The sequence below is a fragment of the Scomber scombrus genome, chromosome 5 (genome assembly GCF_963691925.1).
Source record: "Scomber scombrus chromosome 5, fScoSco1.1, whole genome shotgun sequence".
NCBI lineage: Eukaryota > Metazoa > Chordata > Actinopteri > Scombriformes > Scombridae > Scomber > Scomber scombrus.
Genome location: NC_084974.1, coordinates 17,169,553 through 17,193,340, shown reverse-complemented (window position 1 = coordinate 17,193,340; position 23,788 = coordinate 17,169,553). Strand labels below are relative to the sequence as shown.

The 23,788-nt window shown below is 39.7% G+C and overlaps 1 protein-coding gene across 1 annotated transcript in view; it reads right to left on the bottom strand.

Annotated features, from left to right (window-relative positions):
- igsf9ba (immunoglobulin superfamily, member 9Ba) overlaps positions 1 to 23,788 on the bottom strand; it is a 59,656-nt gene that overhangs the window by 16,829 nt on the left and 19,039 nt on the right. Inside the window, exons 3-8 of the mRNA XM_062419356.1 lie at positions 17,374 to 17,520; positions 9,830 to 9,981; positions 6,519 to 6,636; positions 2,463 to 2,604; positions 1,021 to 1,166; positions 148 to 290 (exon numbers count right to left, since the gene is read on the bottom strand). Of these exons, the coding sequence (XP_062275340.1) occupies positions 148 to 290; positions 1,021 to 1,166; positions 2,463 to 2,604; positions 6,519 to 6,636; positions 9,830 to 9,981; positions 17,374 to 17,520 (848 nt within the window). The remainder of the gene's footprint in view (positions 1 to 147; positions 291 to 1,020; positions 1,167 to 2,462; positions 2,605 to 6,518; positions 6,637 to 9,829; positions 9,982 to 17,373; positions 17,521 to 23,788) is intronic.

The following is a 23,788-nucleotide window of genomic DNA, read 5'->3' as shown; positions in this document are numbered from 1 at the left end:
TATACACATTTGAATCTAAAAAAATCAAATCATGGATTTAAAAACTACTGTACAACTACCTCTGTTGAGGTAAATGCGACAGACTTAAAGTAAAGTTATATAAGATAAATGAAAGGGGAGTCAAATGCAGCGCTGCGGCAGACTGACCTTCTCAACTCTGAGAGGGTAGCCATCTTTCTCCCACTTCACTGATGTCACAGGTGGGTTGGCGTCCACTGGGCAGCGGATGAGGCCTGGCAGTTTCCGTGGGACGTAGATGACTGGGGGCATGTTGATCACTCGGGCAGGGTCTGAACGTAAAATTGAGATGAGTGTTAGGGATACTGGATACATAATCAATATCATTTGTTCTTCTATATTTGGCATAACCCAATTTGTAAAGAAATTTCACAGCTGAAAATGTTCATGTGCTATAATGTTGTAATCAGCATCCAGGATATTTGAAGCCAGAGATGAAATCAGTGCCTGTGGCTGCATTGCTGCGAATCACCCAGCTCTCCCACATACTGTAGCATAGTAATCAATGGCCAGCAGCAACTTGGGAGCGAATTAACTCAACACACAAGGACTGACGGTGAAACGTCAGATGGCCAGGAGTGGTGTTTCTCTCTCATCAGTCTCATGTGACGAAGAGGAAGGTCACTGTTTCATTTAGGGGACCAGATTGTTCGGGACAAAGAAAAATGGAGTCTGAGGATGAGCCTGTCATCATCTTTGAACACAGTAATGAGGCTGGAGATGATAATTTTATCTCTAACTATCCATTGAGAGTATGAAAATTGTAAAAGTGGCTGAGTCAAAATGACGAGGGGCTAACTCTGCTCTCTGTCTGTAATGTCTGACCTTGAAATTCAAGAAGGTTACTTTGTGTTACAGTGGTGGAGCAGCACTGCCAGATAATACAGCAGCCTCCAACACAAGCAGCCTCCATACTGCTGCTGCTGTTCCCTCCTCACACAAGGCTCGCTGTACCGTCTCCCTGCCCCTCCCCCTACACTTTGTTGCCACGGTAACACTCACACTGAACAGTCAGGTAGGCTGATGCTGAGGGCGAGATACCAAGGCTGTTGCTCGGACTGCAGGTGTATTTCCCAGCATCCTCTGGTTTGACCCGGAAGATGATAAGGGTGCCGTCGATGAGAATGCGCACTCTGAGCTTCAGATCACTGCAAGAAGACACAGATGTTTAGTCACACCATGTTACTCAAACATACCAACAGGACCGGGCACTCATCTATTTTTGTCTTTTTTGTGCTAAATTACATCAAGGTGCCATAAGAGAGCAGCAGAGAGTCAACCAGCACCCTGCTCTGAGAGGGCTCCAAAGAACACAGAGTATAGAGCAAGAGATTCAAATAAATCTGCTAAATGCCATAATCGCCAAATGGTACAGCCTTCATGTTTTCCCCCGACACCATTTAAAATTAAACATGTTAATGATGAAGCACAGATTCAGTTGTTTCTTTCTTTTTTAATTGAGCTGCTCTTTTTGCCCACACAGTAAAAAAATTCAATATTTTATCATGCAGCAGAATTGAATATCAAAAAGAATATGTGTCTTAAAATAAAATGGCACTCCTTTGGGTAGTTGGTTAAAAAATGTTTGATAGATTATTTATAGGTGTTTAATAGGAACAACTTTTGGGTTGCTGTATTATTAATCCACTTATTGCCACTACTTAGAATACTTATATTCCTCGGATAGTTTTGAACCGTTAATAAAGCCCTTGGTTAAAATGTATACCAAAATGAATGCCAAAATGCAAAACCAATGGTACCAAAAAAACATTGTGCACAATTCTCTTAAGTATATCAAGATCAAGATTGACACCATAAAAGCTGTTTAAAATTACATTGGACACTTCAGCACACTTCTTCAGTGAAAGTCCCTCAGAAGCTTGTTTTCCCTGCCAGTCAAAATTCCCATTCACTTGTTCTCCCTTCTCACTTGTTCTGTCTGTCACTTGTTCTCTGTAAAACCCTCTCTGACTCAAAAGACCTGCTCTGGGGAACCCGCAGAGGTCCTGGCTACGCTTCAGATCATCACTGCATGAGAGGCATATGATGACACAAGGCCTGAGTCATGTGATATTGTCATCAGAGTGCACTAACTCGCCTGGCACACTCCAGACAGACCCCCGCCAGGCCCACTCTTACTGCCTCTAGGGCCACAGCAGGACAGGGCACTGCCACACACACACATACACACATACACACACACAGGCACACATACCAAATACCCAGTTACAGTCACTCAAAATACAGCACAGCAAAGGGCTCAGAGACTCACAATGTCACTCTGATCACAAAGGCTTTGGGATAAAATCCTTATGCAGCCTGCATGGTGGTGATTTAAGTGACTGAGCCTCTGAGCAAGGGACCCTTAAGTCGTAACCTCAACCAAGTGCTTAACTCAGATGTTTACAGCTACAGTACAGAAGTAAACTTGATCATAACTTTACTTCTTGAAGTAGACGTTATCCTCTTCCCAAAACCAGGTGTAGGTCAGGTTGCCAGGATATGCCTCCGCTTGGCAGGTGAAGAGTGCATTCTGGGATATGTTTACAGTCACGTTTTCTGGTGGTGAGACGATGTATGGAGGCCCTGAGAGAAACAGAAACAACATTTAAGTATCTTGTGTACCAGTAACAGCCACTTTGGGCCTCGTTGTGGTGGAGAACTTGTTGGCAAACAGTTTGGTACACATCCAGCAGATATGTACCAACTCTAATTTTAGCTGTTTTCTGGTCTCCACTAACTTCTGAGGAGAATATTTGATTCTTTAGTTTTAAATGCTACATTCACCAGTAAATTGATAACTTTAGTTATTTACGAAATGGTGCTGGACTGAACTGGTAGCGTGGGATTTTTTGTGGATTTTCACTGAAAAAAAAAAAAGAAATTGGTGGTGAGATTAACATTGGTGAGGGTGGTCAGAGTAAACCAAAACAGTGAAGTTGTGGGCCAGAAAATGAAAACAATAAGCTGAAAGACACTAAAATACTCTGAACTGCAGAGTCAGGTAACAATTCTCTGTGGCCCTTTGACATAATACACACAAATCTGATCCATTGTTAGTATAAAATCATCAATCATAGCCACTTTAATAGTCCCAGCCAGTAAAAAGCAACATGACATATTTCTTTTTTGCATTTCTGCCTTTGGGCACGAACAACTTTTTTCTACTGATTACACAGATTTTTTAATTATGAGCCACAACCAAAACAGTAAAGATGACTGTTTACAATCTGTAAATCATCTCATTTATCTCCATTAAAGTACAATAAAAGACATCTTTAGTCACAAAGAGTAATGTTTAAAACTCAACAAATAAAACTTCTTAAATATTAAATACCATTAGAAAAAGTCATATAATATACAGTTCAGTCTTTGTATAACTAAATTACACCTTTTCATCTATGTTGCTATGCAACACCACAACAGATTTGGATGATGAATTATCTTTTTGTTGTTTATCTTTTTACACAAAGCACCTGACTTGTATTCAAACACACATCAGTATTTCCACTTCAATATGCAAACACGCTTTGTTTGCACCGTCCCAAGGAGTCACAGTAAAATGGTTGATATCTACAACTGTGCTTAAATTACTAGGACTAGAAGTATCAGATATTACAGCTGCAATTTCAATTAAATCATCTAATGATGTCCAACAAATGATGCTGAGATAATCATTTCAACCGATAACTTTTATTCCATGGCAATATTCAACTTATTTCTCAAAAAGATAACACAACTTATAATATGCTCTACCAAATGGTACAGAAGGTCATTAAAGCTATAAAGAGTATGAAATGATATGAACTGATTTTGCTCCACATGTAGGCTTACTCTGCTTCCACTTTGGGATTGTCGCCTTTTTTCAGGAACACATCGCAGTGAGACAGAGCACACACTATGTATTATTTACAATATATCACTACACTCTGATGTAAAATACAGCTAGCAGCCAGCTTTGTAACCTTAACAGAAGTCAGTGTTGAAGCTTATGCGTGCTTCACATTGTAACCTTTCCTTCCCCCGAGGTACTCTAGGTTTCTCTTAACTCTCAATAAAACAGCAGAAGCCATGAAAGGTAAGCTGTCTTTTATGAGTGGGCCCAGATACAAGTCTGCTAGTTATTTTCCTCTCAGCGTGCACAGCTTTATATCAGGTGGGACTACTGAAGGCAGTGTGTGGGTGTCTCACATAACAATTAAAAACAGATCACTGGAGTGAGAATCATGACTCCTAAGATATATGCTTATTATTGCTCTGGGTGTGGGTCCTAATCATGCCAATTTTCAACCACACACACACACACACAAAACCAGGAATAAAACATTTATTTTTGTTGTTGTTTGCTTTTGTAGTTTGCATATCCATATTACACCTACCTCTACATTTCTATAGTATTACTCAAATGTTTAAAGGTTTTATAAGGTGCAGTGTGATGTTGTCTGTGTGCATGTGCAGTCAACGCTGTAATATATTTGCCATCGGACCTCTTTTATCACACATCCTCGTCACATTATTCTAATCTAATATGCCAATATCATTAAACAACTGTGGTCATTTGAGGTAGCAGCCTGTGATGATGTTGTAATGGATAACATTATATTATTAGGGGTTCCTTTAATTGGTATGAAAATTATCATAGCACTAAAATAGCACCTGTAGCCTAGAGTGGTATGCAATTTTATATTGCACTATTGCTATATCATGAGAAATGTTAATGGATCAAATAAAAACACATCTGTTTTTGGCTAATTGAATAACTGACACTGTAATGATTATAAAAATGATATAACATTAGATGACAATTGTATGCCAGACTGGCTTTTTTTCTGAATTTAAAAAAATGTGCTAAAAATATATCAGCCAATAGTCAGCATATTAACTATAAAAATAAACAACATAAACATAATCAAAGATTTTTGATATAGTTTTTCTTAAAATTGATTATTGAAGTATTTTGACCTCTATGTGTACAGAGTGGGACATTTTACAGTTGAAAAATAAACTTGTAAGTGGCAGTGCTATGCTCTGCAATAGACAACCTAGAGTAGGGTGCAGATGTTTTGAGAAAAAAAAACTGATGTAGTGAGGATGCTATCAAAAATGATGCCATTAATAGTTTGGGGTTATTATCAGGCTGCGGTATTAATTTGGGACCCATCAGAGGCCTCCCTAATGGTACTGTGTGACAGATAAGAATCTAAACATCTGAAGTGCCTAAAACCTTTGAACAGTACTGTATGTGATGACAACACTATTTCTAAATGACCCCAAACATATCTTACCGACATATCTATGATAAGCTAAAATCAACCATGCCAGCAATATAAAACCCGCCCAGAAATATTAAACTGTACAGCAAAATCTCTGATAGACAAATGTATTCCATCTCACAGTGTACAGTGTATAATGATAACACGAGTCTCAACAATTTAAAAAGGTCGTTTTTGTAATAGCCTGCTCTACACTGTGAGATGTTCCTCTGTGTAGTAGATCATTCTGCACTGATGTAATGCAACCACTGCTGCAGTGTGTTGTGGTTGAAAGAACACGCATCGTAGTATTACTGGGCCCACTGGAGACCTGAAGCCTTAATGCAGTTGCATCACATGCACCACTGGTTACTCTATTCACCAGGTTTCAACAAAATGATTATTTAATGTGTGTTTGCAGTGCATGAGTGTGTGTGCGTGCGCGCGCATATATTTACTATACAGTGTGTGGAATGCAGAGAAGAGCACTTCCACTCCTCTGTTTGCACCTGCAGAAGTCATGCATTAAAATAGACCTTACGCTAACTCTCCCATAAAAGCAAGCTGCTCACTTGCGTGTTAAATACACACTGTTGACTCCCCCCAGCCCTGCAGTATCAGGAGACGGAGGCCACTGGAGGCTGGTATCACAACTACCTATCTGATCTGTGTCTAGCAGAGCGCCTAGTTAATGGACCAGAGACAGACAATGACGTTCTTGCAGACAGATCCTGTTGTACAGGCTGTGCACAAAAGACACGCACACATGCACACAGAGGCCCTAGACTAAGCTACTGACTGATAGAGACCCAGAAGGTGTGTTACCGTATATAGTACACCAGAGATTCAGAGAAATGCCTAATGCCTAAATATAAATAATGAAACTTAAAGGGGACATGTTATGCTTTTTGGGATGTTCTGTTATGTATATACTGTTATGATGTTAGATATCTATGCTATGCTAAATATGGTCAAAGTTCCAAAATTTGAGGTTAACATATATAGCAATGTTCCCTGCAAGTCAGCTCGTCGCACGTTTGAGACAGAGGCCGAACTGAGGGGCTGCATAAAGGGTTAGTATGAGCTAAAGGAAGAGTTCTTTAAAATGTAACTCATGCATATATATTCCTGTAGAGCCCCAGATTATAAATACAGATCTGGAAATGTACAAATCAAAAACAGTTACTAAACTAATAAACCATTTTGTAGTGGCCATGCTACAGAGTGCCTAATTCATGCTTACAATACCTTGGACCAACAGACGGGTCGTGTGGAGCACTTCTCCCTGGTCACTATAGGCTCTGCATGTGTACGCCCCTCTGTCATCTCGAGTGATGCCTACGATGGTTAGACTGCCATCATGTACCTGTGGTTAAATGTGCAAGAGAAAGAGAGATACAACACAGTGAAATCTTCTGAACAATTTTACAGTACCAGCCAAAAGTTTGAAATCACCAATGAGAAAGTGTGTCCTAACTTTTGAATGGTATGGTGTGCAATGCCCCCGCCCTTGAAGTAAGTAACTTTGAGAGTCCACTCAAAAGAAAACACGTAAAACACTAAAAAACCATGAATGTGTCATGCTTTAATTAACTCCAGGTCTGATTCCTGCATGTGGTAACCTTGGAAACGTCTAACTATGTGTTGTTGCATGTCCCTGTGCGCCGGCACTGATGAGAACCAATAAGTGGTGAAGAAACACATTAACCAGACCTAACAGAAATACCCTCATAAATAATGCAACACGTTGCGAGGCTCTGTCCATTCAAGTCACACACAGCTGTAGTCTGTCCATTCATGCAGCTGAGGGGGGAAATCTGCTACGCCTGCAGAATTATTCCAATTCATCCGTCTTTCAAATATTTTAGCCAAGAGATGGTATGAGTAGATAAACCCAGAGTAACATTTGTCTTTTTGTCAGCCTGTTGGCAAACTGTATCATCATCACTCAGATTTGTCTATCACAAGGTTAACACTTTGTGCATCACTGCAGCAACGTGTGAGAGTAATGAGTGTAAACCAAACACCAAAGAGTTGTGATGCATCAATTTGAGGATTGGGAAGCCATTTCTATTGATTTTCAAAAGTGAGAAGAGATTAAAATTGATTAAAATTGTCTTTATGTTAAATACACACTTGAACTGACGGCAGTTTAGCTGATATGGCATGTTTTCAGCCTCCTGCAAGAAACAGCACCTTTCACTGATCTGCCATCCTTTGAGGCTCATTTTCCCCTCAAAAATAAACATCGGACTTGATCAGCTTTGTTACTTTTCACAATCCACAATCTGTAGAGCTGTTGCACTGAAGTTAATTACATTGTAGGATTTTATGTTGTACTAAATCTCTTCTAAAACTATCAAAATCAAATCTGTTGGATCAAATCATTACAATCCTACAGAGAGCACATGCAGCAGTGATTGTAGCAGACTTCCAAGACAGTAACCTTAACCGGATCTGATAATATGTAATGGCCATCAGTCCATTTCAATACTTCCTGAGCCATAGCTGTACTCAATCCAAGCTGAGGGAGAGAAGATTAAAGAGAAGGAGGAGGAGGGAGGCAGATGTCAGCAGTAGTTGAGGAAGAAAAGGGTCATAGGAAAGAAAAAGCAGTAGATGAGGTGAAGGCAGGATTTCAAACTCTGACACATCCATAGAGACCGATATTTGGATCTGAAGCAGAAGTGGGTTGTTGACAGTTGATGTTGCTTTCCTGCTTGTGTTTTTTGTTTGTGGTTTGAGTACTTTTATGTTGAAGACCCTCATATTCCCACCTCGGCTTCTGCTCTCTCCTATACAACCTGTTTCTTTAGTATCTTGGTTTTCTTTTTTTTCATGTGCAAATAAAGTAATAAAGTAAAGTAAAGAGAGGATGATGAGGATTCCTCCTCCTTTCTATCCCTGTCTGTAACATTCCTGCCTTTCTCCATGACGTCTCCAAGGAACTGAGCATGTGGGTGAGCAAATATACCCTCATGCTCGCTCTGACACACACACACATTTTCTTCTCACCACAAGAAGGAGCCTTCCCAAGTTCGAGGATTTTGCTTCGACATATACACTCAGAACAGGCAAATGGAAAAGGAAAGCCGATAAATACTGCTCTCAGTAGTGATTTTCATTTTTAGTGTAACATTCATATTAGGGCTAATGTAATATTGATGTAGAAGAAGTAGATTAATAATGCATCAGAATGTTGTCAAATCATTTACTGAGGGGACGGTGTTCAAAAGAGGCGATTGGAAAGAGAGATGGCGGAGCAGTGAAAAAGGGGGAAATGAAAGAGAGCACACTGCTGGATACTCCCGTCACTTCCTGTGCACTATATCATGCAGGCAGCTCTAAAGAGTTGATAGCGCCTGCAGCAGACTGCAATATCAGTGACATATGAGAATGTGAAGGCATACAGAAAAGGAAGGAGGCAACCACCTTTCAAAAAAATCCCAAAACAACAACAGGAGGTATTAATAATGCAATTAAATGTTCTTGTGCTTGTTATATTTAATCATCAACCTGTTATGTTCAAAAAATTCCAGGAGTAAGTTTTATGATTTACTTTTTAGTGAACCTACTTAACCTGCCTCATCTATTTCTAACACCTCCTTAAGTTAGAATGACTCCTTACAATCCCCAGAGGACAGGATGTAGGTGGAAAGAGCACTTGCGATAGTATAGTGAAAGTACATGAGCAAGAGTTTTTCCACTTGAGGAAAAAGTCACATTTGCACCTTTTACTGAAGATGCAACATCCTGTGGCTGCAGTGCATCACGGTCTGTTAAAGCCTTTGGTGTGTCTGATTCATCTATAGCAGAGCGGCGTGTTAAATGCCTTTGATTTCATGTGACTAACACTACAAACCTGCTGTTTTTTGTTGATGCTTTATGTAACTGAGACTCTTTTTTTTTTGCTGCTATCAAACCACGCTGAGGCTGTTCCAAAAATATCTTGTCATGACATCATACTGTCTTGCATTTGGGAGTTTATCCACATGAATAAAAATCATGCATCACCAGACTACAAAGAGAGCTCAGAAATGCACGACATGCTGCCGGCAGCAGTTTCTAACATTGTTAAATGTTAGGGGTGTATTTTTATTTTTACTAGCTGACAGACATGCTGGGCCGATCACAGATTTTGGTCTTATCTAATCAATCAAATGTCTGCAACTTGAAAAAATCTTGAAAACATGGGAGTCAATTTCAGGATTTGTGTTACAATATGTTTAAAATGTAAAATATACTTTTATATTCTTACCTCAATACTACACCACTACTGAATGTTTTATTGTCTTTTTGGCCTGTGAAATATTATCTACTAAATCCTCAGTGTCACAAATTTCTAAAGACTAAAGCCTGCACAGAAGTTTTATTACAACAAAATATGATTTTCCCTGCAGCACAACAACAGAATAAACTGATATTAGCCTGAGTGAGTCCATAAACATGCTTTCAGTACAGATGGACTCAGTGGATGACACCATCTGTGCACAAACCCTGCTTCTATATTTGTACACAATCATAAATCTGACTTATAGCCATTACCATGTTGTTCTTACCGAATATTTTGCGTTGGTTGCGAGCTCCTCCCCCTCCCTCAGCCAGCTGATTATTGGTTTAGGATTTCCCTGGGCAGAGCAGCTAAGCAGAGTGCTTCCCCCTTCCTTCGCCTCCACATATTGCGGTGGCGTCGATGTAAATGTAGGTGGGGCTGTGGAGAGAGTGACAACAGAAGTCATTACACTGCATTAAAATGTCCTGTTTGGTACTGTCTTCAGTGCCGGGTTTTCAGATTCTTTCCTGAATCTAGGAAATCTAGTGCCTTCCCATGGAGGATTTTTGGAATCCATTTGCCTGTCGTTTTGTTCTTTCTGTTGCTCTAATCGATTCAAAGACTGAAGCAGAAATTGCACATGATTTGAAACAGTATGAAATTGATTTTTTTGGTTGCTCGGTGGCAGCGCTACAAGCTGTAAATACAACATTGACACATCATCACCTATTAAGTTGATACGGCACATGTTAGCATGTCAGCAAACACATCACACTAGCATCCATTTGGAGTCATGCCTCTGGCCATCTGTCCAATATCCAACTCCAAAGACAAGTATCTGGCTCTTTGCTCCTAAAAGCTACACTGTGTTCACCAGTTACTGTATTTGCTAACTTTGTTGTTGTTGTTGTTTGATGCTGGGCAAGTAGTGTACTGTGGGTTTATCAGCGCTTCTGTGTTGAAAAGGAAAGAAGAAAAACATAGTTCTGCTACATATGTTTGGATTAATATTTCAAAATGTTTCTTTAAACTTTACGTTTTTGAGAAATGTACTTCTTTGGGCCTCAAAAAATTTATTCATTTGAAACCATGTGAGGGAAAATTTAGAGGGGAAATGTGTCTTTGGTGGAACTGCTAACAACTCTGGCATCTGAAACATGACAGAGAGATATAACTACACACTGATTTTTGTAAGGGACAGAGTTTAAAAAATGTATTCTGATACAATTACTAATTATGTTTAAAAATGTAGTCAGTAACCTAATCCAAATATCACAATATTAAAATAATATAACTTGATTACTCTCTGTAACTTTTGGACTACCCCAATACTACATATGCAGATAAAGACAAACAAGAAATATCAATAAGATGACTTTTATGAAAGACAACACAACAATGTAACCTTTAAAAAGAAAATGGGGAAATAATATATCCTCCGCTAAGTGTATTTTTACAGAAAAACTTGCTTTTCATCAAGCAAGTTCAGCCTATAGACCTACAATGAATGTGCATAACACATAATGTGCATTGCAGAGAACATTCTGAGGGAAAGCCTCTGACGAAACAGCACTTGGCCCACTGGCTGTGTGAAGCTATCATACAGACATATGCCGCAGCGGGGGAAGACCCCCTGCCGGGTGTTTGTGCCTACTGTGCAAGAGCTTTGTCCTCCTCCACAGCTGTTCTCAGAGGAATGGCAGTGGCAGACATACAGTATGAGCAGCAGCATCATGGGCATCACAGTGTCATTTTATTCAGGTCTATCGCCATGATACGGCTGAGTTTTCTCTAACTCATTCAGTACTGAAAGTGCTTGGCAACAGTGACACACTGTCAGCTCTGGGTACATTATGCACATACAGTCATATCGGTGGGGAGCCATTATGCACACTACAAGCTGTCATATAGTCAAGCTCTTTTAACTTATTTGTACGAGTCTTGGAGACTGCCACAGTGCATAACAACCGTTCCTGCCTGCTCTCCCAACATACGTTCACTGTGTGCATATGTGCGCCCACTGTGCGCACCTGCGTGTGCCATGTGGGATCATTCTTTACTCACACCATCATGGATCAGTGAGTTACTCTATTTTGCCTTCTCGTTCCTCGTCTGCTTATGTTTTGGACTTTTAGAGTGCATCCTAATGTATTGTTCTTTATTCTAAAATGTATTTTAAAATTGTAATCCTGCTAATAATCCCCATATTCACTAAATGTATCTGTAATCTGATTACATCATTTTTTCTGTAATTTTAACAGAATAGAGTTACCTTTTTTGTATCCTCATTATGTAATGCTGTTAGATGTAATCTGTTACACCCAAAGCCTGTTAAGGGGCCAGAAGCCAAAATGTTTGGAAACCTAATCTTTAATAATGCAGTGTAATTTATGAACTCATCATTATGTTATTTTATTAAAGATCTTAATCTAAAAAGTAACTAGTTACTAAAGTTGTAAGATAAATGTACTAGAGTAGAAAGTACTATATTTCCCCTGACACACAGTGGAGTTGAAGTACCTTAAAATTGTACTTAAGCACAGTACTTGAGTAAATGTACTAAATTACATTCCATCACTGGTAATGTCACACCAGTTGTTATTCTGGCCCATCCCTGGTACTGAATAAGAAAGTAAATTGCTCAGATTGGGGTTGTGGCTACCACAGTTTTCTGGACCAGCTGGACATCAGAAAGAGACAAGGTTTCTCCCCTGCACGCTGCCATTTAGCCTCAATAAGCCACTTAGCGACGTCACCGCTTTTCCACCTGACTTTTTTGAGCTTCACTAAACAGCCGCAAGGGAGCTCTTCACCCCCTACTGTACTGCAGGCCAATAAACTGTAGTTTTACCCAGCCAGCTGCTTTCAACATTTCAACATAATATTTTGATTTTAAATGGTGGCACTGTGTTGAGTTAAAGAGAGGACGGCGCTGCTACACAAGTCGGTCACTGCTTGCCGTTGGGAGTGTTGCCATACTTCAGACTGCACATGAGCACCTGGCATGGAGTAAACAAATTGCCCAATTAGCACATTTAGACATCGGCCTGTCCATACTGCCCTCTCACTCCCTAACTCTCATACATTACATATGATAGATTAATGGAAATTCTACTACAATGCATGACTGGTTTATACATCTTTTGCTGCTGTTGAACCTTGTGTAGCTGATGGGTCAAGGACATTGCATCATGATGCATCATTGTTTGCTGTAGTTATTCGTTATTTAGAGGCCACTTTGTGCAGAGCTTTGCAATTAGCTTTTACCTCAAGATATACTTCATTCATTCTTCTTGGGAAATTTGGTCCATCCTAATTATTTAACCATTGAGCTTGTGCTGCTTATACCTGCATCCTCCTCTTACATATTAATTTCAATCCTAATTCAGATTTCTCTCAAGGGAATGAGCATCAGTTGACAGGAAATAGGTGGCACACATGGCGGTGACAGCAGCGGGTACATTGGTCAACCTGGGATTTCTTTTCACACCGTCAGGTACAGCTCATCATAGAGGAAGTGTAACCATGACTGGGAAGCATGGGAGTTGCTCTACAAAAAAAGTAAACTGAGCATAAAACTCTTGCCCTACTTACTGCAGCTTTTCATCAATTATATACATTAAAGATGCTTGAATATCCTGCGCTCCTTCTGTTCTTCTCTGTAGACCACACACCACATCAGCAGATGGCCTGGATCCTAAGATGCAGGGTTCGGGCCTGCTCTTTGAAGGCTTACATTCACTGTTATTTGATCACTTACTCAAGAGTGTGTCTTCATCATTTTATTACCTCGCTTGGTCTCTCTTTTCTTGACTCTTTTCCTGAGAGAATGCGGCTACATAGAGTACACATTTATCATTGATTTCACATCATGAGCCTCAAATGTTTCAGTGTAAACTGTTACAGAAAGAAGAAAGAGGCACTCAAGGAAAATTTCCTCTTTCCTCTTACTGTACATCAACTTACTCAAGGTGTTTCAATCTACACAGAATTCTGATTATAATGTTTTGGAATTAAGAGAATAAGGTGATCATAGAGTCATACACTCTTGCAGTGACCTGGCCAAGAGACATAGCAGATTACGTGCTGTTGCCTTAGCTTGCCATGAATAAGCAAGCGAGGGAGTGATTTTAGACGCTGCAATAGGGTGGAGAGGGTTATGTTGCACCCACAGATGAGGTTAAAAAATACCCCCTACTGGTTTAACTTCTTTCCTTGCTGCAGTGATGGAGCAGCTTATTCCAGGCTGTGTCAGTGCACTCTGACATCACTGCTGTTGAATTTCTTTTGCTTCACCCATGTTTACAGGTTAGTGCACAAACGAGCGCTTTGTTCTCCTTTGAGTTAACATTATGCACTGTTATCAAAGCTGTTAAACTAAGTGAGAGAATGCAAATAAAAACTTTTTTGTCAAGAAGTCAGGAGGCACCTCACAATTTTAATTTCCAACACCCCATATGTGTCATGCTTGGGCTGATATTGTGTAGTGTGATCTCAAAATTACACTAATACATATCAATTTTAAACAGTTTAAATGGTTTTAAATGGTTTGAAATGTATGAATTTAAGAGTTTTGTCCATTTGTTCAAGCAGACTATATCTGGGTTCTAATGGTCAGATTTTTTTCTTCATGTGAGCAATTTTAGTAGAAAAAAATGGATGATTGTTTGCATTTGCTCAAATTGTTGCCATACTGAGACCTTTAGTGACTGACAACAGCAGATACACATAGGGAATAATATACTGCATGGAGCTGATGGACAAATGAGTTGACATTTGGGTCTCAATTGGGGCAACCAAATGGGACCAAAATGCCAGCAAATCACTAACCCGTTGACACAGTGGCAGTGCCTGTTTTTTATGTTTCAGTATAAATGCTTGACTTTAAATAATGTGAAAACGTTTGAGCACTGGTGTATTTTTCAATCTCTGAAAAGCTCTCTGATGCTTGAAGAGTAAAGAGAAGGGAAGCACAGGGGAGACAAGACTAGAGAAAGAGAGGAGAGGAGAGGAGAGGAGGAGGGAGGGCAGAGAGTGGCCTTAGTGTCTTTTTCGGGCACAAGGCCTTGCCATCTGACACCTGCCACTGAGTGGGCATGAATTCCCTGTCAGCTTGGCAGGAAGTGAAGGCCAGCAAACAGGAACTCAAAGGAGGAGTGTATGCAAATACCAAAGGAGAGAAAAAACGGCCAAAGGAAATGGGTGCCCTTAGTGTCTGTGTGGAGGCCAGACGAAAATGGCACCTGCTTCCCTTACAGACACCCATTTAGAGGACAACAGTAGCATAAATTCTTCATATGAATTCTCTTGTTAGATGTCTAGACTTGGAAACAACAGCAGCTATTGATATTTCCATAAATGTCTGTATTTGAATTCAAATATCAGCCCCAGGGAAATTAAATATTTGTACCAGTTTAACATGTTTACCTCAGGTAGTGTTTCTGCCCGCTACATCTCGATTGCGAGACACATTACATACATGAGGTCATGTAAAATGTCATGATTTAATATGCCAAACATATATATGACATTCAGGGATATTATTAGTTCTGCTACAGCCCAAAGAACTCTGTTTCTGTTGAAAGGCCTGACAGGAGAGAAGAGCAGCAGAAGAGAGAGGGAGTTGTTGAAGTTAAGAGTGAATACTGATGAGGCAAGCTCCACAGATGCAGTATGTCTACACAACAAGACATTCATACATACACACACACGCGTGCACCCACAGACGTACACAAACGCCAAACATCACGAGAGTGTGCAGGTGACGCTCAGCAGCAGAGTATGACCTATTCACTCATCAACTTCAGCTTCAAACAGCAGACATCTCATTTATCACATCTCAGCCGCATACAAACACACACAATGAGATGCTCTCATGTCAATGTTGATGTAATGCGCCATACACAGAACACTGTGCAGAAAGTAATTTGCAGTGTGTGGTGTGTTAGCACATCTCAACACAAAAACACACACAAAAGAAAACATTATGTTCTGCATTGATAATAACCTTTTATACAGATCAGAATGTTTTATTCCAAAGTGATTATGCTGTGCAATGGACTTAATAAATGGTTCTTTACACAGTATTTCACATACAGCACATCGTAATCATTATTCAAATACCAGAATCGCATCCATTGTGAAACATAAGCGTGATCAAATCGAATATGCATGAGTTTCACACAGCACTCATAAGTTCACAGACCAAAAATATACATGTGAATGAGCTTGACAGTACTTTGCTCGCAAAGTCTCTCTGTAACAACACAGAGGATTACAGCTTTCTGAAGTTAGAGACCTAGAGTTAGAGAAGCTTCAGCACAGAAAACCACCACTTCTGGCCTGAACTGTTTTTTTTCCGGAAATATTCCTCTACTCATATTATACAGTTGTGGGAAAGCCAACTCAGAGAGAGACATACTGTACCACATGAATTCGCTGCAGGTACTTTACTGCATTTTTGCTGCATCATGCATCTGCAAACTGCAAGTTTTTACTCAGAAACATATGAAGCAGCTTAATAAAAAAAGAAGAGCATTCCTCATGTGAAACAGAAACAGGGCTTAAAAAAATACATCATTGTCTCTTTAGCCTCTGGTGCTCTGCAACAATGTGAAGACATGCTTCACATAGGACTGTCTAAGCCACTGGGGCATTCCTGGGAAATGCAAAGGTGCAGATTTTTTTTCCGCCTGGTCATCACTTTGATAGCTCTCAGACTATCACAGACGATCCCTGCCAGGACTGCCTTAAACAGGCCACAATCAATTATCTTCTAACCAGCCCCATATCCCTTTTTTACTCAAAGCCTTTCGAAAAGGAGCAGCAGGAATTAGCTAAAACAACGCTTAATTGCCACTCACTCAAATTGGCCTTGTGAAAAGTTAGGAAATCATAAAACAACAAGTCCAAATGGAGCAGGGACTCTTAATTATTACTCTTAGCATACAATACAATATATCATACTGTTGTTTCATGAGACCAGCAAAGATTAATCAAATTAAAGTTATAACCGCAAACAAAGTTAAAAGCTAGAAAAGTAGATGATTAAAAACACACCTAAAGATTTTGTAAATAACTGTAGGTCCACTTTAAAACTTAAGTTAGGATATATGACGATGTGCACTGTAAATGCATGAAGATTGTGCTTTAGTGTTCATCAGGTGATAGCTATAACTTAAATACCTCTGGATGTATGCTGATGATGTATCTTGATTTGTTGTACTTAATTTGTATTTGATTAGCCAAAAACAGTCTGACTCGTTATTTTATCCAATTTTCGAGAAAATATACTATATTGTTATATACACTGTATCAGTATCACAATATAAAATTACATAATTCAATTATTTCCAACACCCGATGCAAAAAATCTGTATAACTTTGAAAAAATAAAAATGTAACAACTCTACACTGAAAAGTAATTAAAACATTTATATAAAAACTAAAATCTGAAAACTAATGATAAATACATTACCATTAAAAAAACAAACAAACAGTATAATATTGTTTCTCGTAACTGATCTAATGAAATAATTGAATTTAGCTGAAGGTACGTTAACAGGCAGCTCCACCCTCACTGACTGTCCAGTATAATTATATGATTATCATCATGTGTGTTGATTGCCCTCCGGTTACTGTGGTTTTACCTTTGACTTTAAAATGATGCAGCCATGTGTGTCCAAAATGTCTCTAAGCTTAAATAAAGATTAGTCTATTACATATGGAGCTCAAGTGTGTGATGTAGGTTTTCTGAATACTTTTTTTTGCATTCACACCCACAAACACATGTTCCCAGAGGAGAGCATAGACCATGCAGAGATGACTCACCATTGACTGTGAGGTGCACCCAGCTGCCGTTGTGGAAGGTGTCGTACTGTTGCTCCAGCATCAGGACCCTACACTCATACCAGCCCTGGTCCTCAGAGCGCACTGGGTCGATCTGCAGGGAGGCCTTCCCATGCAGAGAGGCTCTACCTGGAGACAGATAAATAACAACACTTGGATTAACCATAACAACAATGTGAATTTGTCTTTTTTGGTCTTTCTAATCACATGCATGTGCTTTTTTTCAGCACCAGTCGGATTCTGAATCTCACACTAAGGAACTTGGTGGTGCTTGTTGGTCGCCACAAAGATCCATCATCGCAGTTGGGGTTTAAGTGTTTCACTTCAGGGCAGTGGCCCCCGACCTTTTTTCCTTGAAGTATGAAACAGATTTATGGTATGCTGGTCTGGCCTTTTGTACTGATGGTATCCCACAGGTCATAAAAGTTTCAAGTAGGAGCTATATGTTAAGATAATGCTTTCATTTGTATTTTAAGATATTATTTAAGACAAATAAAACATATAAATCTTCATGCATGCACTCTATGTTATCAGGATAAAGTAAAATATACAAATTTCCCTTCAAGGCCTCCATAAACTTAGTCTTTGGACTAGTAGTTGTTAAATAAACTTGTTTTGATGTACACAGTGCAAGTGGGGCGTGCCAAACAAATTCATTAATTCTTTCTTTGTTTTTTACCGACTTATTCCTATTCAGGGAGTACAACCGTCTGGATTCGGTCCAAGCACTGGATAGAAGGCAGGAAAACACCCTGGACAGGTTTCCAGTCTCTCACAGAGCCAACACAGACAGGCAATCCCTAACACTCACTGTGAATTCATACCTATGGGCATTTTGGAGCCTTCAATAAACCTGACTTTGAAATACTGTCTGAAACACAAGGATATCAAATCCCCAAACTCAAAGGAGGATTAGCAGTTCTCTTTGTATGATTCAGAATTGACACTCATTCACTTTCTTGCCAAAAGTTAGATGCAAGGATCGATACCACTCTCACATCTGTCTGCTAAATATGAAGCTACAGACACAACATGGTCAGCTTAGCATAAAGACTGAAACCCCGTAAAAGCCATAACTTTGTTTTTTTGTACAGATTAAATAAACAAGATATAGTGTGTTAACTAGTGAGGTTTAAAGGTACAGGTAGGTGGACCTCCAGCTCAAATGAAATAAAGTCTTAAGTGTCACTATGGCAAAAGACCAGCCTTCCACCTCCACCAGTTTTATGTTTCATCTAAATCTTCTCCACACCCACCCGCCTCTTTTTTTCTTCAAGGCTCAGGATAAATTGGAATTCTAAAAGGAGGAAATCACAAGGGATGAGAGAAGTTCAGGAAACCAGGCATGGTGAAATCTTCAGCTGCTAAGCTGTCTGTCTTCAAGCCTCTAGCCCACTGCTCACATGGCTGCCTCTGACAGCCCAACAGACTAAAACATTTGCTTCTGCCGTCTGACGCGTGTTCTGAGATGGAGCACTTTTCCAAACTTTGATGTGTAGATGTACTGTAAGTACTGTTTCCTGTTACTTCAGACTGAGTGTCAGGCAAATATATTGACGTTGAGGGCGGGCTGAATTGCTCTTCCAGCACTGTATATAAATGCAGCAGATAGATACCCCAACCCTGGGATTGCTGCCATAGTTGCTGTAGAAAACTGACGTTTTTTGTTAGCAGAAAATCAATACAGCAAAGGGGAAGAGAGAAGAGCAGGGACTGCAGTCTTGCAGTAAAAAGGTAGCTTGTCTTTAAAAAGTCAGGTCTATTTTTGCCTGGGCATTGAAGTGCTGAGTGGGGCGGGTGGTGGCGTGAAGGGTAGGGATCAACCTCAGCTCCCATTTGTCAAGAAGTGAGAGGGTGCTGCTGTAAACAGAGTTAACAGCACTGTATCCACGTCAGGACGGGCCTCCTGGGCATACACCACTTACACAGTACAGAGTTCTGTCTACTGTGAAAACAGAGGAGCTAACACCTTGTTCAGATCACATCACAAGCTTTGTCAGATAGGAACACTTTGAAGAAGAAATTCTAAAGATACAAAGTGACAAAGTTGGCAGACAGAGTATGGTGCACTAAAAAGTACATCAGACCATATATATCTGAGAGACAATGCTCATGTCTATTATTTTGTTGAATTAGGATATCATGAATATAGTTAACTAAGAATGCTAAAGCTACCTAAATGTAATACCATTTTAAAATTTAGTATTTTTCATCGCTCGTGGTTGGGGTTGTTATGGGTTAATTGTGCTTGAAACACAGTAGATTGTATGCGGCTAAAGTTCAGGCCAGCAAAAACAATCTATAGTTGCTTTTAAGCCATCCAGTGGCCCTAGTAATTAAAACCTGGGGAAGTGTTCAGTTTGGAAGACTTCAATATTAGGTGACTTCATAATGATTGTTTGCCTTATAGGAGGAGGTGGGATGGGTGGTTTGAAAAGTTAGATCATTTGATGGCAAAGAGTGGACTCTGCTGCAGGAGACCACTGTTCACTTCTTGTTTCCAACCAAGAGTGTCATGTTTCCGACTGCGAGTAACATATGATGCTATGATGATGCCAGTTGCATAACTCTAAGGAAGTAGAAATCACTTTTCAAGTGATCATTTTAACCTAAACCATAATCTTCCCTACACCTACCCAAGTGGTTTTCGTACCTAAACCTAACCAGACCATAACCACAGCACTGTTACACCATGAAACATAATTATTTTATTTTTATTTCTTCATATATGTTCCAAATCGCTACACTTGAAGGCAAAGTGAAAAGTGTGCTCCACATCTGCATTGAACTGTCTCCCCATCTCTCTCCAATTCAAATTGTAGAATTAACACAATGAATCATACAAATGTGGAAACTCTTTCACTTGGTGATACACACAAAAAGTAAAAGAAGTTATGTGAGGACTGAAAAAATAGAACCCCGCCTCACTCTTGCACCTCCATATACCTGCAGCTAGTCACTGCATAAAGTGGGCTTGGTTGTCAGATTGTCTGTTTCGGGGGAAGTTACAGAAATTGTTGGATGCAGCCAATTCTTCCTTCTGAAAGGTTTTTTTAGACAATCTGACAAGCACTTCATTTGAACCATACTGAAACCTTCAGCCTCGCTCCTAGACCTTTTTCCCAGCACACATTTTGACTTGTTACAGCAAGAAAAGCTCAGAAGTGACAATGAGACAGCATCCACAATAACACAATTGTCTAGAGCTAAAATACCTTAATGGAATGCAGCCATTATTAATGTAATTAATACACTTGTATTTTGCTATGTTCATCCAATGTCACCAGAAGAAAAAGAACTAGAAAGACTGCTGTTATACTGACGTGGAAGTCCCATGGTCACACAATATAAATAGCATATTTCATTAGGCTGTATATATTTGTAACATTTCGTCAACAACTGAAAGTAGATAAAAACAGTGTATTTAATCAGCTGAATTAAATTCATTTTGTGTTAATATTGGATTTCATTTACATGTTATTGCCAGTGATATTGGCTCTGCAGCCATTTTACCAAGATTGTTGACACTTTATTTCACCAGGTGGGGGATGTCAGAAAGTCCCAAGATATTAAGATGACACAGAATATCAATAAGGAGGCTGATGTTTTTTGTTTGTTTGTTTCTTCATGCAGCTGCTCATAATTATGGTCTTAACAATATACCGTGAACATATTTCCACTATGACGTCAAAAGGGCTATTAACAAAGTGTACTGCAACCAGTATTGAGAATGAACTGCATGCAACAAGCTAGCTTGCTAAAAATGTGATTCTAGAAAACAAAGCAACAGGGAGGCCTACGGTGTATGATCACAAATACCTTCTCACAGCAACTCAACACTACTTTACATATACCTACAACTCCATATTATTATTGTGCAGGCTGCAGCTAAAGCTGGTGTTAAGAGAAAGATGATTTCATTTTTCTAACAACTTGTTCCAAAGCAGGAGAATCCAACACTAACATTTCACATGCTGCATATCTAAATTATTGATTACATCTTTGCTTGAGTGGGCACAAAAATAGATGTTTTTAAATGTTGTAATTTCCATATAGCTGCAGGACAAACTGGCAAAACGATCTAGGATAGATTTAGTCTGGAAGCAGATATGCACAATTTCTCATTTAGCAGTAAATTAGACAAGGAAAATACACAGTTATAATGAAGAAAGATTCACATTATTTTTGAGTAATCTTGAATAACATATCAAGTGTTATAGGTCTGTTAATGATTAGTAATACAGGAGACTGAATGGTCACTCACTGACCAGGACAAATCAAGATTAACTGGAATAGATGTATATGTAGCAGGTAGCAGCTGTGTGATGATTTAATGGCACATCTACTTCTTTTCACCACTTGTATTTATATTGAGTGATAACCATTCAATTCAAAATGAGCTCTGAGACTGCATGGACCCATTAAGCACTCCCATAGAGCATTTCATAAACTACAGTCCAGTGTCATTATCACACCGTCACCATACAAATGCAATCCGCAGAATACATTTTAATCTATGTAATGAGACTGGCCATATTCATGTTGCATCTGTTCACTGGTAATTCCTCAACGGTGGACTTGACGCCACATGGCAGGGGCCCACTCGAGCCCAAAGTGAGCACAGTGTAGTGTGATGCTGTTCGAAAAGCGCTGTTCACTCATACCCTGCTGTTAGTCAGGAGGTTAAAGTAAACAATGAAACACTCCAGCAGCTGCAGTATCTAAAGTAGTCACTACAAAACTAAAGGAGGGTTCCCCAGACAGTGAGTCACAGGCATTAGGCTTCTTTACGGCAATGGCCCTGCTTTAACTGCCCACAGGGAGTAATTTCAATGGATTCAATATTATTTAGACAATTCTCACTCTATCCGTGTTAATCTGTGGACTTAAAAACATTTACGACATTTACGACCCTCACACTGGAGAGATTAGACTGTGGCTTTTTGACGAGCCATGCTGTGCGTTTATTTCACAGCATATTACCAGGTCGGGGGGGGGGGGGGGGGTGTTGCACTGGCCAAAAAGGTGAGAACAGGGAACAATGATTTTTGACCCCATTCTGACAGCTCTCCATCTTGTCACTGACACTGAAGCAACATCAGAAGAACCAACTTTCCTGGCATGAGGACTAAGGCAGTTGCAGACATATTGTCTATCCTAGAAGAAGGAAGGTTTTAAAATCCAACTGTAGTCACATTTAACCAAACTAAACAAACTCCTGTAGTTACAAGTCATAGACAGACAGTTGGATGCTAACAAGGATTTTGGAGAGCAATGACTGCACTAGCATGTAACAGGTTTGAAATCACATTTTTATGTATGTTTATGTGCTGTTCAATATGCTGCAGCTAAACAGCTAATTAGCTATATAGCCTGACTGACACCTAGCAGTGTAGTTTGGCCTGTTGAATGTTTAGTTTGTTGGCTTGTTCAACAAGTTAAGGTGCAGGACCAGATGTGTTCGTGTTTATAAGTTAGATATGAAGGAGACTTAAGCAGGGAAGCTAATGTGGGTTGTCTGTCTGTGGCAGGATGCTATCAGGTTCATTGTGACCGTCTGTTCTGCCTGTGACTCCATGTTACCGCTCATTATCACAGATATGTATAAGGTTGTAGACAATAAAGGCAACTTAATTAGGGTTCACACCCTGAAGGGGTACAACTCTATTGAGTTTGTGGAAGTTTATTAGTATTATTTGTCTTCTGCTGTGGCACAAATTGCAGTGAACTGAAAATTAGATAAAAACATGACACTTGGTCAAATAACTGAAAATGATATGCAAAAATTATGAGCGCTGTCAACCCCATGGTTGCACTGTAATTAAGGCCTAAAAATGCAATTTTGGAATGCCCATGCCCATCACACCTTAAGTCCAGTTGAATTTGGCCATAAGTCATTTGTCCACTCATCATAAATCTTGGTACATGACTGCAGTCTATGTTTTGGAATAGGTCTACCAAAGCATTTTGAGCCGGACCCATAGGGGGTTCCAAAATGTCACAAATGTTTGTCTGAAAATCCAATGGACAGAATTGTGTGCTGGGGGTTCTGGGGGCAAGTCTTAACATAAGTCTGAAGTGCCACACTGATTGGTGCAAGTAGGGCCTATCACATATTTGTTCATAACTCAAGATGCCCTTGAGCAATCCTGATTAAACTCACTGAAGACATCCTGTTCTATCTTCTGAACATACATCAGTTTCGTTCAAATCCGATAAAGAGGGGACACATGGCAGAACTTTGAGTGTGCAATTATTGAAGGCTGCATGCATTTTTATAATGAAACACATTATGTTCTTGATCTCACTCCTTCTTTAAACAGACTTTGCTCAGCTTTGCCAATCCTAAAACCTGATCATTGCTGCTCACGGCCATCTGTTGAGAGCAAAAAGGGTT